At 39.5% G+C, this 18,394-nt stretch overlaps 1 protein-coding gene across 1 annotated transcript; it reads left to right on the top strand.

Moving 5' to 3' along the window:
- The first annotated feature begins 75 nt into the window (after window positions 1-75).
- TSPAN8 (tetraspanin 8) lies at window positions 76-17,785 on the top strand. The gene is made up of 8 exons (XM_064731277.1): window positions 76-279; window positions 5,756-5,815; window positions 8,372-8,494; window positions 9,130-9,204; window positions 9,290-9,397; window positions 11,438-11,581; window positions 14,862-14,945; window positions 17,487-17,785. Exons 1-8 carry the CDS (start codon window positions 220-222, stop codon window positions 17,538-17,540), a joined length of 708 nt encoding a protein of 235 aa, XP_064587347.1. The 5' UTR covers window positions 76-219; the 3' UTR covers window positions 17,541-17,785.
- The last annotated feature ends 609 nt before the right edge of the window (window positions 17,786-18,394 follow it).

The following is an 18,394-nucleotide window of genomic DNA, read 5'->3' as shown; positions in this document are numbered from 1 at the left end:
AGTGTTCCCTAATGCTTGGTTAATATTTACCTGTGATAAAGCAACTATTTAAGCAAACGTGGATGACTTGGTCTTAAGATTTGCTTTCAGGGGCAGAGCACGGTGTATTTGACTTGATTTGAGAAGTTTTCTGAAGACACAAGAACAACTTTTATATCGAGGTCAAACTCTTAGGAAAGCTTCTTTTGCAGCACTTGTTTTTGTCTCAGCTTGTTGAAAATGGCGGGTGTAAGCAAATGCATGAAGTACTCCATGTTCATCTTCAACTTTTTGTTTTGGGTAAGTTAGTGTTTAAACTGTTATTAATGATGTAGGAAATGTGTTCCCCATTATCTGAATGCTGCAGTTAGAGAAATTGTAAAGAAAATAGAGCATAAGTGGAAACAGAGTACGATTCTAAATCAGGGAGGGGAGAATATATTTAACTTTTGCCTTCCCTTTGTCTTTTTCCATCTAAAAACCTTTCCCTCTGCATTTAAAAGTAGACAAGTTCCAAATGTGTCTCCCTGTTCATCTTGTGCCCCTCATGATGAGGAACATCACTCATCTCAGTCAGAAGATAACAAACTCTGCAATAACAATGCACAGTTGTTTTCTTTTTATTGTTGTTTGCATGCAAGATCCTGAAAATGCAGTTGCAATAGAAATTATGGAAAACTTACTTGAATTTTTAGCCTCCTAATTGATAAATGGTTTTCATAGCCTTATTTGTGGTTCTTTGCTTTACATTTAGTGCATAATTCGTTTCTGATGGTGGGCAGTAAATGTTGCTAAGAATGTGTGTGCTGGCAGTACTGCCACAGCTGTATCAAGGCTGATACAGCACAGCACAGCACAGCACAGCAGGCAGGTTTCTAGGTGTTATTTAAACCGCATTCGTCTGCTTACCACATCTCAGCTGGGTTGCAAGAATTTCAGGTCTTGAAAGCTCTGGAAAGGTTTGAGTTGAAGAACACTTCTGTCATGGTTCAGCCTCACAGTCAGTTTTCCTGACAGAGCTTTGTCAGGTTTACCAGGGGTTCACTGAAACCAGAAGTGGAACTCCTAGCCATATTATGGGCTTTGCCTCGAGGGAATTTTTTCAAGTGTAAAGGTGATACCATCATTCAAAAGGGACCACAAACAGTAGCCTTGGAAAATTTGTGGTTAGCCCAAATTCTTTGATTACTTATGGACCTCACAAAGAAATTCCTGACAGACCAGTGATGGTTTGGACTCTCTCCTCCAGTTCCTTCCTTCAGTTTAATGATTTTTGATTGAAGATTTTTGACATTTGTGTTGAAGTTTTTATGCAACAGTATTTACAGGAATCTGTAAGTTTCTGAATTTGACTTCCTGTTCCTCAGGAAGTTTTTTCCTGTTTTTGTGGTTTGACCCCCACCAGCAACCAAGTACCACACAGAAACTCACTCACTCCCCCACCAGCAGGATTGGAGAGAGAATTGAAGGCATAAAAGCTGGAAAATTCTTGAGTTTACATATAGACAGTTTAATAGGAAAAGCAAAAGCCATTCATGGAAACAAAACAAAACAAATAGTTAATTTCTTGCTTCACATGGGCAGGCAGGTATTCAGCTATCTCCATGGGGGCAGGTCCTTATTATGTGAAGTGTTTACTTGTGAACACAAATTCTATGACTCCAAATGTCCTTTCTCCATCTTTCTGTCAGCTTTATCTACTGAGCATGATTTCAAATGGTGTGGAACATCCCTTTGGTCAGCTGGGGTCACCTATCCTGGCTGTGTCTCCTCCCAAACTCCCATGCATCTTCAGTCTCCTCTCCAGAGTAGCAGTATGAAAGGAGAAAGAAAACTTGATATAAGCCCTGCTCAGCAATAGCAGAAACTTCTCTATATTATCAACCCTGTGTTCAGCACAAATCCAAAACACAGCCCTATACCAGCCATTGTGAAGAAAGTTACCCCAGCCAAAACCAGCACACCTGTTCACATTCATCTGTGTTTACTGTGAGCTAAAACATGGAAAAATGTCCTAGACTAGCATTAGGAAAGCTCCAAACTACTTCTAGAATGAACATTGGACTAATGTCCTGTGCCTCCAGTGACAGTACGAATTTCCTAGGGAGAAAAAAGGGGTGGGATCCTGGGGGAGTCTTGAAAAAGGCATGTGTGAAACAAACTTGTCCTTTCTTTACACCGAAGTTGAAAAACCCATAATGTATTCTAAGGAAGGAAATGCTGAGAGCATTCTCTGTGCATGTGCCTGCCTCGATGGAACAGAGAAGGACAGGAATGCAATTGTAGTTAACTGTTTTAGGGAAGGTGTTTAGCACTATTAAGAGAGGGAAAAATGAAACAGAGAAGGACAGGAATGCAGCTATAGTTAATTATTTTTAGGCAGATGTTTAGTTTAGCCTGATCAAGATAGGGAAGAACAGTATGGCCGGACAGAGATATAATGAAACAGAACTTTTTGGTTCACATTCCTGTCTCTAATTCATGGAAATCACTAAACTGCAACAGTAAGGTTGAGGGAACAGAGATGACTTTACAGCCACTCATTCCACAGCTTCTCTCTCTAGTAAGACAATTGAGAAGTGGAAAATTACTGATACTGGGAAATGAAGGTGACTTTAACCTAAATAGATAAGAACGACTTGCGTATTTACCTGGTGTTCTCATTTTACACCCTTTGCAATCTCTCAGGGAGTGTCCTCTCTTAAAGACTCAGGAATGAGCTTTCTAGGCTTCTGATGACATTTTCTAAGCAGCTCATGCAGCATCACACTAAGTGTGTAAGCCCTGGAACTGTCCAAGATAGCTCTGGAAATTGACTATGGATGGCTTCACTACATGATGCGTGTCCCCCGGGCATCTTCAAGTCCATGAGCCCCATGCTGGGTTCCAGCACACAAATAGAGCTTTTCATCTTCCCAGTTAGGTGAAGAACAGCAGACTGGTTTTTGAAGATCTGTGCTTGGGACCTGGGTCCCAAGCCTACATAGACTGTTAGACTAACAGCCTACATAGACTGTTAGAAAATATATGAATTTTCTAACAGTCCTTATATTAATCCTTGTCAGTTTTGTGCATTAAACCTAACACATGTCAGATTTTTCTTCTTTCCCTTCTTTGGAGTTTGTAGGATATCCAGTCTCACCTGTTGTCCTCATTGCGCCAACTTCTGCTCCTCCACATTACGCGAAACTGGAGGATTAGCTATTTTTTTCACTGAATACTGACGTCTGATGCTTGTTTGAAGCAACGTGGTTGGTGACAGAGATCTTTGATCAGCTCTTAATACCAGACTTGCTGGTATTAGCAAGTCCCACCAGACTTGATGGGATTTGCAGTCCCATCTACAAAGTGGCCATTTCCCTGAACCTTAATGTGAACATCTCAGTCCCTGAAGTAGCCAGACAAGCTTAGCAGGTTTGCTGAGCCAGAGGCCACATTCTCTGTAGGGCCTGCCTAGAATTGTCATTTCAGGTGTCTCAAGGAAATGTGCCAGTCAAATATTTTCTTTAACAAAAGCAACCTTCTGTTGTTGCAAAAGTTCCTCCTGATACACTTGAACTTACTGTTTGAAAAGGGCGTGCCAGTGGAGGAAATTCCCCACAAATTTGGTGTTTGTGTGTATGAGAATTGCAGAGTCTTAATATACTGTTGGTTCAGCATGTCAGGCTCATCTGAGGTAGTACTGATTTAACCGAGCTGTATTTCCTTCTCACACCAAATTTGAAAGCTTGAGAAGGACCAACCAAATGTGAGGGACAGCAGTATTCTTGCTGCTCAATTTATGAGACTGAGATAAGATCACTGATTCTTTATCAAGGATTGTGGCAAAAATAAGATAGCCATCTAATTTTGGGAAAATGGGTGAAGACATTTTTAAAGAAGCTAATTTTATTCCATCAGAAAACACTAGCAGTTCATTAAAAATGAAATTTCCTGGAATGAAAGTTTATTTAATTGAAACTTTATTTTAAGAATACTTTAAGATGGAGTATTGCAGCAAACTTGACATGTTCAACTTGGACTCCTTGGGAACAGGCCATTTTTATTTGCTATTTCAAAACTTTTCTTTATGTGTTTTTGTACACTTTGCATATTATGAAAATAACTGGAAACAAACGATTATGATTTTACTGAAATGTAGCATTTTTTATCAACCTAAACCAACTCTATTTTAAAAATTAAAATATGTACACATCTTACTAAAATTTGGATTTATAAATAGTGTTTATATTTTTACATTGAGAAAATATTGTAGCATTCTCATTTGATTGATGTGTTCCTATACATTTAGCTAAATTTTCTTCTACTACTCTCCTGTATTTTAATGGGAGGTCCTATGTAACAAAAAAACTCTCTTTGGATTTGTAGTAATAGATGCTTCAGTGGAAACTTTCACATTAGCAAGCCCATGTTATCTAGTGAACAGCCACATCACTCACACAGTGCTGCTGAACAAGAATGAAATGTACAATCATATGATGTACCATCAGTTTCTAGGCAAATTCAGCAGGATTCAAAAGGTTTCAGTGGGAAGTTCTAGCTAAATTTGATAACATGGTATAGCTGTCATTGATTGTACAACTTTATTTTTCATGTTTAAAATGTACTTATAGGAGCTTTACTTAGAGCAGGAAAATGTGTGGCACCCATGTCTGAGTGCTGGCCCTATTCCATATTCAATGATCTGCTGAGGTCATTAATGTCTTTGATACTGAATATTATATGAAAACTTATGTGGGAAAAGTTTTTTTAAAGAAAAAATATCTAAACCATGTAAAAAAAGAACTATTTTAATTTCAATAGTCCCACTCTTCAAGGGAAATTCAGAGCAACATTTCAGGGCCATTTATGACTTGAATATTAGTGGTACATGGAGATAATTATAGATCTGACTAGTCCCTGGTCCTCAGTGAGGTCTCTCTCTTACCAGTCATCTCAGTAGGCACAATCCTCACACCTGAGTAGCCTCTTGGTTACCTATGTCCTACAGCTAATAAAGAGGAATTCTGTGTGAGATTAATCAACAACAAGGTTAGGAATAGTGACTGGCACACAGGGGAACAGTACGTCAATGTTCGATGAAATAAGAACACCACTAGAAATGAAGGAATGTATCTGGACCTGTGATTCATATTCCCTGGCTTCAACATCTTAAGGAAAGTCATGCTGGTCAAACATTCCCATGTACAAGCTCAAGTTGTACTTGTCTGTTTTCTGTAAAATTATAATGGGAACATATACGCTAGGCCTTTTATGAGACCTGTTCTAAGGATTGGATTGCTGCATTTGAAACAGCAAAAAGAATTTATTTAAAACTTTTCCTGTTAGGGTTACCATGGAGAATGTCTCCAGATATGTGTCCTGAATAAGGCTAGAAACAGCAGATAGGCAAACATCTCTTATCAAATCTCATGTTTCCATTATTCAAGAAACAACATTCTTTACAGACACGCTTTATAGATACAATAGCAATTTATATTTCTCTCTCATCTGGCGGAATTTCTGTGTGCTTCCCAAACACATGTATAAATCATCATGTAAATGCTTAGTCCTCTGGGGTGGAAACATCAGGGATTTGGTGCATACCTGAAGATTTAACTACACTTACAAATTTTCCTGGAAATGAATCAATATTCTCTGCTCCAGGAATTCATGTTTCTTTTGCTTTGCCAAACAAGTGATTTCAGAAGTTTGGACAGCATATGGTGCAATTTGGATACTGAATGTTAGTAAAAAAGTTGCTGACCTTTCTAACTTGTCTTTTTTTCTCCCACAGGTGTGTGGTTGCATTATTTTGGGATTATCTATATGGATACGTGTTAGCAGTGCTCAGCAGGTAAATGCATGCAGCCATAACAGCACCATGTGAAATATGGAAACTACTGCATATACTTTAATTTCCCATCTTCATTTCCACAAATTTTCAATGTTTTTTTGTCGAGGTGGTTTGTGTGGGTGAAGAGGAATGCATTTTACGACGTTAAGACGAAACATCATGGTGCAGGTAGTCAGATAAAGTGATCGATGCAAGCAGAGATATGTGACTATGAGAAGTAGCTGCCAGTGTTATTATGTAGTTTCCTGCAGATGCACACAGATTTCTGTTTGAAAATGTGTCTCTCACCTCTAGTGAAAAATAATTATGCTTTTGTTAATGATTTTGGTGTTAGAATAATGTGGAGATATGCAGCTCATAGTCTTTTCCATGTTTTTCCCTATTAGAATAGCATAGTCATATCTATTCCTAGGGTTACTCCTTGTGTTTATGGGGAATTATTTTATCTTTCTCACTATGTTCAATAACACAATTCTCATTTCCACAGTAACTGAAACTTTGAAAGGGAGAAAGGAGTTTTCTGTTCAATTTTCAATAGCTCTTTAAAAACACCTTATCCTTTTCTTCTCATATTTACATATAAAGAGTTTTAAACACCCAAGAATCTAGGATTACAATGTCCTAAAACTCCTCCTGGAGGGTAGAAAAAAGACCCTGAGTTGCCCTCATGGATTTTTTGTATGGGTTATTAAATTACTTCTGATATTATTACTTTTATTTTCTGCAAAGCTAGGGAAAATAGAGTTTTGAGGAGCTCTCAATCCTGCAGACATGCAGCAGAGTTTGGCCCTGTTCTTTCAAAGATCCCATGGTCCTGTGGACCCTTTTGCCCTGTGAGTACTATTGGCACAGACTGTAAGGTTTAAGCAGTACATTCTTTCAAATACATTTGGGACATAGAAATGCAAATTAATTTGAAAGCTTAATTTGCATTCTTCTATTTCTAAAAAGACTTCTTGGCTAGAGAAGTGAAAAACAACCAGGTGTCACACAGAAGCATATTTTTTTTCAGCTTTCAGATTGAGCCTTTTGTATAGATTACATTGCAATTCTTCAGATGACTCCCCTGTTGCTCTAGCACAGTCTGTCAATTATGAAAACAACTTTAAACCATATTTTTATTTTCCCACCTGGAAATAAAAATATGGTCAAGGTAAGAGATAGCTTTGTACATTCCCTGACATTTGGCTGATGGCACTTTGCCCTTAGCCAGTCTCAGGTGTGTCATGTGTGGCAGAGCATGGATGCAAGAAAACTTGGTTCAAGATGACATCGTGTCATTGGGTAAACAGGTCATAGTGGAGAGCTCTGCCATTCTCTTCTCTGGAAGAGGAAGAATCACAACTTTCACTCCTCAATCAACATTTTACTAAAAGCTAAAGCTGCCATACTTAACACTGAACAGTCTCTGGTATGATGACTCAAATTATACAATGGAGCTTGGAAAACAAAACCACAACCAAATCTTATTTCCTATTAAAAAAAAGAATATTTAAATGTGTGTCAAATTGCTTTTCTGAAGCAACACTTAGTATTCTCCAAAAACCTATGAATTAAGAGCCAGGACCAAAATTGAAAGCATTTTCTCACATTTTACCTCCAGGCATGCAAAGTTCCCATTCAAAACCAATGTATGTTTCGCCTCAGTAATAATTGAGCAGACCATAAGGATTTGGCTGTAGATGAATAGAACTTTCTAAGAATAAATAACAGCAGGTTCAGTCCAACTTGGAAAGGGAAAGAACAACACATTCTTCAAATTATGCTTGTCTATATACCTTTGCAATTTCCATCAGAAGATAAATGTGACAACTTCCAGACATTTTTGCTAATCTTGGCACCAGTATCACTGGAAAATATTCTTTGAACATTTTTCTCTCTTTAGGCCTTTGGCCTTAGTTAGTCCTGTGGGAACTGAATAATTTGATATTTAATAATATTGAGGTATATGAATTGTTTAGTTGAATGCCCCACACATCAAAATAAAGTTCTCATCTCTGAGGATAATATTAGAGATCAAGCCTGGGAGAAAACAAAAAATAAAGGAAAAAAAATCTGCCTTGGAAAATACATCTATTTCTCAAATATATGCAGCATCACTCTGAGAAGTGTTCTCTCAGGAACAGTCATAGAGTATGTTCCTGGTCTCCTAATGACAAACAGAGATTTTTTTTCTTTAGCATTGGGTTAATATAGGAGAGGTTTTGAGGTAATCAAGTCTCCTACTTCCAGTAAAAAGCAAAGATTCATTGAATGAAAACCAACTAAAAAGCCACTTTAAAGACAGAAGATCTATATTTATTGAATTACTCTGTAAAGTTGGTTTTCAACTTCTGCAGAAACAAAGGCTGTGAAAAACCAGATATTATAAAGTTCTCCACCACAACATTTGTGAAGGGAGCATTAGAGCTTTGTTTATTTGTGGATCACAATTTCTCCATAGTTGCTACTCAGTATATTTATCAGTTACAAAATAATTATCTTGGTTTGGGGAATATGATGCTTTTAGGAGGACCTTCTTGCAGCTGAAAGATTGTTTTTCGTCTCTCTTTCCAGGGGTTAGACAGCAGCGTGCATGGAGGAGTTAATCTTCTGATAGCCGTGGGCGCCATCATCATGATCCTGGGGTTCCTCGGGTGCTGTGGCGCTGTCAAGGAGAGCCGGTGCATGCTGATGCTGGTAGGAAGGAAAAGCATCTCTCTGCCTTTAACAGAGCATATGATGGATGGAGTCTTTGCAAGTAGCAGCAAATGAGGATGTGCATCTTTTAATTTAACCAAAAGCATGATTATAATCCTGTGTTTTCTTCGCTCACCTTGACTTTGGGCCCCTTCTAAATTCTGTTGTGGTAAAAATTGTGGTTGGTCTCATCAGCAAAAAGACAGGGTCCAGAGAGGCTTGAGCATGTTACTCACTAGCTTTTTTCCAATCCAGCCATCATCAAAGTTCCCTCCATCAGATTTCACCCATTACCTATTCTACTTAATTTTCTAAATTCCCAGCCCTTTCTTTGCTGATTCACCTGGAATGTCTTCCCTGTCCTCCTGCCCAACTCTCACCTACACACTATGACCATGACACTGCTCTGGTGTGCCCCTTGCTTTGATCCCCCAGCTGTTCTGATCACTGGTACTCTGTCTGGAGCACCAGTTTTTCTTATCATCAAAGAAGAAATAGTTGGAGCAGCTCTGACTGGAAAATAATTCTACCTACATGGTTAGTCAAGCACCTGAAAGATAAATATTAACTTAAAAGAAATTATATCACCTTGGTCAGAAGTAATACAGTTTTCTACTCCTTTTGTTTTTCCCCAGTTTTTTATTGCACTGCTTCTGATACTGATTCTTCAGGTGGCAGCAGGTGTTTTAGGAGCAGTGTACAAACCTCAGGTACAGTATTATTCTATATTTTCATAGATATCTTCATATAGTTTTATTTCTTCTCAAAAAATTAGTAATATATTTTAACTTGCAGGTTGAAGCAATCTTTAACTCTACTCTGAGCGAAGGTGTGAATGCTCTGCAAAGTACTTCAGCAGAATATAAAGAGTATCAGGAAGAGTTCCAGAAGCTGGAGAAAATGGTAATTAAGCAGTAACAAAACGAAGGGGTTGTTGCTATTTGTCTCATCTTTGGTATCTGTCTTTGCCTCATTTTATGACTACTCTGCTGTCGAAGGAAGGGGACCAGGACACCAGTTGGTTCATCACAGGCCCTTCAGGTCCGGTCCGGTCCCGGTCCCGGTCCCTCAGGTCTTTCTGGTCCAGTTTATTGAAGCAAGTATCAAACACTTATACAGCAAATAATAAGCTTATGAATATTCTGTAAGCCAAGCAATCTATTAGTTAAACTATAGCATTAACTCATCCTCATTCCTTAGGGGTTACACTCTCTTTTCTCATGTCCCTTTCACTGTTTGTTATTATACCACAGCTAGGCCCAAGGACACTGTTATCTGTGCAGGTGCAGGACTTGGAATTAGCCATGGTTTTGTACTTTTCCATTTTCTAGCAGCTAAACTCCCAACACTCTGCTGCAGGTTTGAATTTCGTTCCCTGGGGTGGGAAAGGGTCTGACTTAAAGGCAAGATGAAACACCGCAGAAGGGACTTCTGTTCTCTTGATAGCACAGGGTCTTCCTTGATGATTTCTTTGTGCAATAGTGCTGCCTAGAAGAGCAATGAAGCAAGGACACACAACATGCAAGTAAGACCAACAGTTAGGTAAACTCTTTTGGGAGAGGACTGCACGGCCCTTTCTTACAGCTTTCCCTTCTGAAGGAATGTTGATCTTTCACCATATCCCAAATAAGAACTCTCCAGTACTTTTAAGGAAACTTTACCCCGGGGATTAGGAAAACATCAGGAGTGTATTTAATTTGGAATATTTAATGACTGCTATGAAGTCATTAAATGCCACACTTTACTGTGTTAGAAGAGGGAAGGAAATAGGATGAGAAATTTATTTTTATTGTGTTTGCCCTTTTCCTGGTGCCCCCATCCCGCAAGACCCCAGATGGCAGATGCTTAGTGTGAGCTTGCTCCTGGGTATGTCACAGAGAACGCCCTGGAATCTCATTGATGACATTGACATCACACACCCCTCCCCTCCCACAGGCACAGCAGGCCTCCTGCTCTGGTTTTTTAGTCCCTAATGGGTGATTGCTTTTATGGATTGATATAAAGTTAATTTTTATGTTTTTAAAGACTGCTGTATGAAAGAAAACCAAACAAGGGCCAATGTTTAGGTCTCTTATGTTACTTCCACTTCTCCTTCCCCATTCCATCTCCAGCCTTGTCCTCTGCTTCTGAGACAGCTTATTTCTTCTGATATAATAAGCCCTCTGGAGAGATGAGCAAAATGAAAAATCCCCTAATTACTGCATTAATTTTTAAAAGTAACAGGACTGCTGTATTATGTCCTACAGCTTTTGCTTTTATACAAAATTATGTGAACATTTCCAGCTGCTTTTTAATAGAGGGAGGACCTCAAACCCAAGTTTGCACCTCTGAGCTTTAGTGGTTTGAAAATAGAGGAACATGAAGTGAAACTGCACCTGGTTTAGGTTTCACAAACCCCAAATGGAGCCCTGGTCTCCTCAGTCCATTTCCAATTTAAAGAGATAACCATCATTCAAAGAGGTTATTTTTATAGATTTCAGAGTTTTATGTGCCTGAATTTCACATTTCCATCATGGCTTTTCAAGATGTGAAATGTGGATGTTACTGGAGCTGGCAACTTACCTTCTTCAAGTACAACATACAGAAAAAGGCTTGATTTAAAAAAAAATAGTATACCTAGTGTTCTAGTTCCATTGTGGACTAGATAATTACTGATAATTATCAGCTTTATAGTATGTTAATGTTTTTTGAGCATCTTATACTGAAAATCTGGTCTTTTTTTCTCCTATCTCTTTAAAAAAATCAAACAACTGTATGCACTTACATTCATGGTATAGAAATGTAAAGGGTATTTGAGACGTATCAATTTGGGACAACTTCCACATTGAAAAAGGTGAAATAAAATTTGTTTTTTGTTGTTCCTATCAGCTCCCTCACCTACTCTCTTTAAACTGAAAATCACGTATTTTTTAACTCTTCTCCACATTTGCTCCTTTCTTGCAGTACCAATGTTGCGGATTGAGGGATGGACCTAAAGACTGGGGACAAAATTTTGACAAACAAACAGACATCTGTCTATGTGAAGTAGAGAAGCCATCATCATCAGACCTCTGCACCATGTATAGAGGCAGATACATCTATAAAAAAGTGAGAAAAATGTTCACTCCTCTTTCCAAAGAGCCAAGTTTTAACCCAAGGTTATCTCTGGTGACTGGCCTGGTCAGGAGTTCTGTATCTTTCTGAAAAGGCAAAGTTTTGCTTTCTCTTTCTTAGCCAGAATTACCCTCATGCCATCTGTTAAGAAATGACTGTTCATAACTCTGCTCCTTCCTCTTCTTTGAGTTTAGGCCCTTAGCAGTCTGCACGGGCAGTTGATGCAAATTATTGACTTTGGGGCCAGGGTATGACCCTGGGTCAGAGCTGCACACCAGCTGCCCTTTGGCTCTCATTTCTCTCTCTGAAGGCTATGCTCCCATCCAGGTTCATTGAGCTAGTAGACATGTTGACTTTGAGACTTCCAAAATGCTAAGGAATATTGAAAATCAAACACATTAAATGCAATACCTTTGGGGTTTTATAATGCTTTAATTAAAAAATCCACACAGATTCTGCAGGATCCGCTGGAAAGAAACCTTTCATTTTGTGGAATTCATGGCAGAATATTCAAAGAGTGATTTCTTACAACTACAGCCTTTTGAAAATCTTAATTAATGTAATAAGGCAAAATATCTGGTGACAGGCAAACAGGAAGTACACTTAGAAGAGTACCATCTCGTAGGCAGTAGAGATCTCAAATAATAAATTTCATAGTTTGTTTGTCTCATTATAAGGAAATCTGGACTCTATGGATATGCAAAAAATATTTAAAAAGAAATGCACAAAATAATTGAATAGCACAAAGTCATTGAAGTTTTAGAATGCTGGTGGTGCAAATTTTGCCAGTATGCACCTAGCACCAAGCAGATTTTAGCAGATATCCATTCTGGTTGTATAATTCTCTAATTGCACAGCTCCTTAATCAGGTCCTGCCTGAGCAGTAATTTCCTCCCCATGTAGTCCCACAGAAGCAAATACTATTTTAAAGCAATGAAACAATCTGGTTAAATAGAGGATACCAGAACCCAATCTGGAAATAGGATGTATACAAAGAGGGTGTTTTGGCTACACTTTAATGTCTTTTTGGCCTCAGGCAAGCCCTCAAAGGACACATGAGAAGCCATCTGTGAAATGACTGCAGGTGCAAGATATTGCTCATATGAACACACAGATTTCATGGTGATGTGAGATGCTAGTAGAGACATTCAACTCTTCTGATATGGGAAAAAATATTTGAAATACGGTGCAGTTATGAGTCAGCTTAACTGAGAGATTTTTAGAAGAACTAGAAGGCCCATGTGTTTATTGTGAGAGAGGATATATGGTGAAAAAATACAACTATGTCTGGGAGGGAAGACAGTTGTAGTGTTGTTACAGTAATGTAATTTGGATGTATTTAAACTGTACTTGGCTTTCCCTCCTGTTTGCAGAAGGAGGATTGTCAGTGCCTAGAGAAGATGTAGTCACTGTAAGAACAGACATATGCAAATATTCAAAAGGAGTGTGGCTCTGCGCAGAACTTCAGCTGTACAATCATAGAATAGGCTGAGTCGGAAGGGACCCATCAGGATCACTGAGTCCACTTCCTGGCCCTGCACATGACAGCCCCAAGAATCACATCATGTGCATGAGAGCATTGTCCAAATGCTTCTTGAACTCTGTCAGGTTTGGTGCTGTGATCACTGCCCTGGGGAGCCTGTTCCTACACCCAGCCACGCTCTGGGTGAACAACCTTTTCCTGATATCCAAGCTAAGTCTCCCCTGACTCAGCTTCATGATATTTCCTTTAGTCTTTTCACTGTTTGTGAAAGTGGAGAGATCAGTACCTGCCCCTCTTCTTCCCCTCATGAGGATGCTGAAGACCCAAATGAGGTCTCTGCTCAGTCTCCTCTTCTCCAGGTTGAACAGAGCAAGTGTCCTCAGCCACTCCTCACATGGATTCCCCTAAAGGCCCTTCACATGGCCCTACGTTGGACAATCTCTAGTAGCTTTATAGCTTTCATATGTTATGGTGCCCAAACCTGCCCCCAGCGCTCAAGGTGAAGCCATCCCAGAGCAGAGTAGGGCAGGACAATGCCCTCCCTTGCCCGGCTGTGATGCTGTGCCTGATGCACCCCAGGACAGGGTTGGCTCTTCTGGCTGCCGGGGCACTGCTGGCTCACATTCAGCTTGCCATGGACCAGGACCCCCAGGTCCTTTTCTGTGGAGCTTCTCTCTAGCATCTTGTTTCCAAGTCAAACCCCAACATAACCAGGGTTGCAAAATCTGGCACCTGACCTTGTTAAACTTCATATGATTGGTGATTGTCCATCTCTCTGTCTTGCTCTCTCTCTAGGGCCTCTTTTCCCTCAAGGAAGTGAACAGCTCCTCCTAGTTTAGTGTTGCTGACAAACTTCCTTAGTATTCCTTTGAGTCCTGCATTCAAGTTGTTAAGGAACATGTTGAAGAGGATTGTACTGAGGATGGAGCCCTGCAGAATCCCACTACTAACCAGCCTCAGATTGATGTTACCTCACTTACTGTAACTCCTTGTGCCTGACCCACGAGCCAGTTGCTCACCAAAGGCATAACATGGCTGTATGCTGGACATTTTGTCCAGAAGGATACTGTGAGAGACAGCACCAAAATCTTTTGCTGAAGTTCAAAAATTTTACATCTATTGGCTTTCCAAGACCAATTAGGTGGGCTACCCTGTCACAGAAGGAGTCAAGTTCAACAGGCAGGACTTTCCTCTCATGAAGCCATGCTGGTTACTCTCTTCCTTCCAGCTCTAGCCAAAGACCACCAAACACTGGACAAAATTAATTTTGAAGATAGGTTTTATAACCAAATATTTTTTAGTTAATCCCAAGTCTAATAATAAACCTTGAAGTTTCAAATCCAAACATTGGTGGGAAACAACCTTTCTCTCAGACCAGGTCATGGCTGGCTGCATTGATTCTTTCCTAGCAGCAAATTATTATCAAATGGAAGTAAGAACAAACACTTCTTTCCTTGTTGACTGAAAATAAGGCAAACATTAGGCACTACAGCTGTATGTCTTCCTTTAAAACCTTGTTATGGTCAGCTACTAAATCTTCATACTTGGGAAGGCAAAGACTTTTGCAGAGCATAAAGTACACATAGCTATGTGTTTTGTGTTCATTAGCAACAAGCCAGAGTAAATTCAAATAGCCTTTTTTTTAGCCCAGAGCTAAAGAGAAAGAGAGAGAGAGTTTGAGAGTTATTTTAGAAGATGCATTCCTATATTTTCCTATATATTCCTATTATTCCTATATCCTATAGGATAATATTGCTTACCTGCAATTAATAATTTTGCTTTCTTTTTCAGTCCTGCGGAGAAGTGATGATACAACAAATTAAAGACAATCTGGTCATAGTTATGGGGATCGCCTTTGGATTGGCTGTTGTTGAGGTACTAGTGTACACTGTTAAAACACTTAGTAGCTGACAAGCAATATGTTCTACTTGGAAATACATTGGGAATGGGATTAAAACACATGGCTTACTCAATTAATAGACTAGGGAAAACCACCTCTCACCTTAGCTATAACTTTACTGTTATTCATATAAACATATTTCATTAAAGTATGTGGCTGCTGAGCTGCAGACTTCAGGTGAGATCAGACCACCCTGCTGCCTGTATGAGGGTATCACATGGGAGATTTTCTTCCAAAAAATTGCCAGTCCTGAAGCTGGGCTGTGTCTTGACACTGAGCCCTGTGTTCTTCTGGCACAATAAACAGTGCCAGAAGACATGAGGAAGAATAGACAGATTTTTCCTCCTCTTTCTCATCTTTTCTTGAGGAAAAAGTAATGTCCTAATAAAACTGAGCCGCTAGAGTACATATTTATATCATTAAGACATTTTGGTACAAAATTATAATTTGGAGGCATTAAAACTTTAAGCATCAAGATGATGCATGAATGTGCCTGAGTGCAGCCATGTGATGCTCCATATATTCCTGTGTAAAAAAACCACAGAATATGTGAACTGTTTTTCTTAATTTCCTCACCATACACTGAAGAATAACATGCAAGATTTTCTCTGAAGAGAGGAAGAAAAGAAGTAAGGCTATCCAGTCATCTAGTTGATTTTGATTTGAATAGGAGAAACTTATAAAGAAACGGGATTTCATCATGATGCTTTCTTCAGTCATTTTTGTTTCTTTTCACTCTTTCTCCTTGGTTTTCCTCCACCCTTGCTCTCCACTAGTGGATGTTTGAGGGAAAAACAGAAATGACAAATATTGCTGTGGAGTTCAGTTTGTTATTCAAAGCAAATCATTGGCAGAGGATTGCTCCTCATGACAGAAGAGTGGGCAAGAGCCCCAGTTCAAAACTGTGTTTCCAGGAAAATAGTAATAAGTGGGGAGGAATTATGCAGCTGCAGCACTGGAGGTATACAGGCCACCAACTTCTTACTCAGCACAGGCTTTCTGGTATTTAAGGAGCTATATGTAGGCAGTCAGGTCTCTCACACATATTACTTTGAGGGAAAAGTAGGTGAAATACACTGCTATAATAATAGTCTTAAAATATAATTTAAGTGTAAAATTGCATCTGTATCCCTAAACAAATTATAATATCCCTAAACAAATTATATTGCTCTAGTTATTGCAGTTATGTGGGTTGTAGCCCTTAGTTCATTGGCCATCATTCTTTCCTGTTCTCCAGCTGGCATTTTCTGTGCTGGCTGCCTTTCCCAGTCCTAAAAGGACTGGAAAACAACATGAATAAACAATATGAGACTCAGCGCAAATTGTCAGATAGCAATCTACACTTGATAAACATTTAGCCTTTCCATACTAACTCAAGCAATTGCAAATCAAAGGCCACTTGCTTAACCATCTCTCTGCTCTAGGAAATTCCAGATAAAAAGAGTTGCTCTTCTCCCCTCTGCCTGCTTCATTATGCCACTTGTTACTGCTTTCAGCTCACCCTACTAGTGAAAATTATATAGATAAGAAGGGCCCAGTTTCATTTGGGTGCAAGTGCAAATGTGGGCATAGTATGTCAGAGAAGCCTTGTCAGCTTATTCCAGGTGTGAGGCCATCCCTTTGCCTTAGCTGTACCTCTGTCTACATGTGCTCTTCTGTGTCTCTTCCTTAAGTAAATAAAGTATGTCAGTGTTTGTGGCTTCAAAGGTGAAGCCTTTGGAAAGCTGGGTGCTTTCCACTTTTGTGGAACACCTTCACAGACTGGTTAACTTTAAATTCAGAAGGAAGGTTTCTGATCTGAGCTCACCGGCTGTCTGCCACACATCATGGAATTGTACCCAGTAATTCCCAACACAGAAGGTGACTCTATTGAATTTTCTATTTCATGTAACAGTTTCTTCCGGGAACTCACTATTGTTTCTATCCCAAGTGCATTACTGATAAATATAACATACTTGTTGCATGATCATTTGCAACTCAAAACAGTGAGGTAGTTTTATGGATGTATACCTGTATATACACATGTATATGTATACTTGTATACATACACTTCACACATATGGTTACACAGAAGAGAGTGACAGTGGAAGAGAGATTTCAAAGGTGGACAACCCTTAGAATACACAGTGAACATTGCTCTACCTTTATCAGAAAAGAAAATGCTCAATTTTTGTCCAGATTTCTTGAACTTCTCTGTAATTGCTGCTCCATTACAGCTAACAACTGCATTTTTAAATACATAGAGATACAGGGGTCCCCATGCACAGAGGCAATCCATCTTTTAAACAAATGAAACTTCTCCACAATATCTGCAGTCTTACCTGTGGTGTATACTGACTTCATTAAATGTCTCTATTCTGTAAGAGGCACATTGGAGAAAATCTTCTGCATGGCAGATTTAGCCTGCCAAGACAGGCAGGCTTAAATCCAAGACATTTGCAAACAAAATATTCCCATTGTGTATCAGCTGATTTCCAGAATTACCAAGTAATACCAGAAATATCTTTGTTTTCCAGATTCTTGGTTTGGTGTTTTCTATGACCCTCTACTGCCAGATTGGGAGAAAATGAAACTGTGAAAATGTCAGGATGATGTCACCAGTCAAACCAAGATCTTTCTAGAAAGAGGGCTAGAAATTTGGCTGGCCACATTCAGATAAATATATGCATGTCCCAGGCAGCTGTTCTGACGAAAATGGCAGCTCTTGTGCCCGTGGATGCTTAACAACTTACAAAATGACCTCTTTATATTTCATAAGACTTAATGATGTGAATATGATTTTTTATTTGCAATAAACGTCTTTGTTTGTGTTTCTGAGGTGTTTATTTTGTCCGAAGACAGCAATTATGTCATGTTGAGAGTGAGTTCACCATGTGGTGTGCCCTCATGAGTGTTAAACCACCCACAGCAGAGTCACCATAAACAGCTGCAAACCATCATGCAACGGCTGACTGCTCCAGGGAACTCAGGTCCCTGGGAACCTCTGCTTGTGGAGTCGGGTGTCTTCATTAAGAGAGTCGTGAGTTAGGGTTTTGTTACCTGTGGGAAGGGCAACTAACTTGGAACCAAGTAGGAAAGTCGCACTTCCTTTCAGGGATGTTTAAATCAGTATCTTGGTGGCTAAATGGTTGCTCTTGGGCCCAAATGATACTTAGGTTGCATAAATGAGCTGGATTTAGTGGCATGTGTTTTGCAAATAAACATCAATGGTGAAATCCAAGCCCATGTGGAGGCAAGGCATGGACAGAAGTCATGCAGGTAAGGCTTTGCCCAGAGCAGCTAAGGCAAGTGGGTGGACAAACACAGCAGCAGCCATAAAAACTTGCCTGCCTTTGGACTGACCAGTGCATGTGAGTGTTTGGGCCCTGAGGTACTGACAGCCCTGATGGTCCCTGCCCAGCCACCCCAGTTTCCCTGCGCATTG

The sequence above is a fragment of the Zonotrichia leucophrys genome, chromosome 1A (assembly GCF_028769735.1).
Source record: "Zonotrichia leucophrys gambelii isolate GWCS_2022_RI chromosome 1A, RI_Zleu_2.0, whole genome shotgun sequence".
In the NCBI taxonomy this organism is placed as follows: domain Eukaryota; kingdom Metazoa; phylum Chordata; class Aves; order Passeriformes; family Passerellidae; genus Zonotrichia; species Zonotrichia leucophrys.
This window is presented reverse-complemented; position numbering and strand designations above follow the sequence as displayed.

What these genes read in the sequence shown, in the direction of transcription:
- TSPAN8 (XM_064731277.1), top strand. Translation starts at nt 220, where the DNA reads ATGGCGGGTGTAAGCAAATGCATGAAGTACTCCATGTTCATCTTCAAC. An exon ending in GTGTTAGCAGTGCTCAGCAG is followed by an intron (nt 5,816 to 8,371) that starts GTAAATGCATGC and finishes CTCTCTTTCCAG; the next exon opens with GGGTTAGACAGCAGCGTGCA. An exon ending in TTGGATTGGCTGTTGTTGAG is followed by an intron (nt 14,946 to 17,486) that starts GTACTAGTGTAC and finishes TTTGTTTTCCAG; the next exon opens with ATTCTTGGTTTGGTGTTTTC.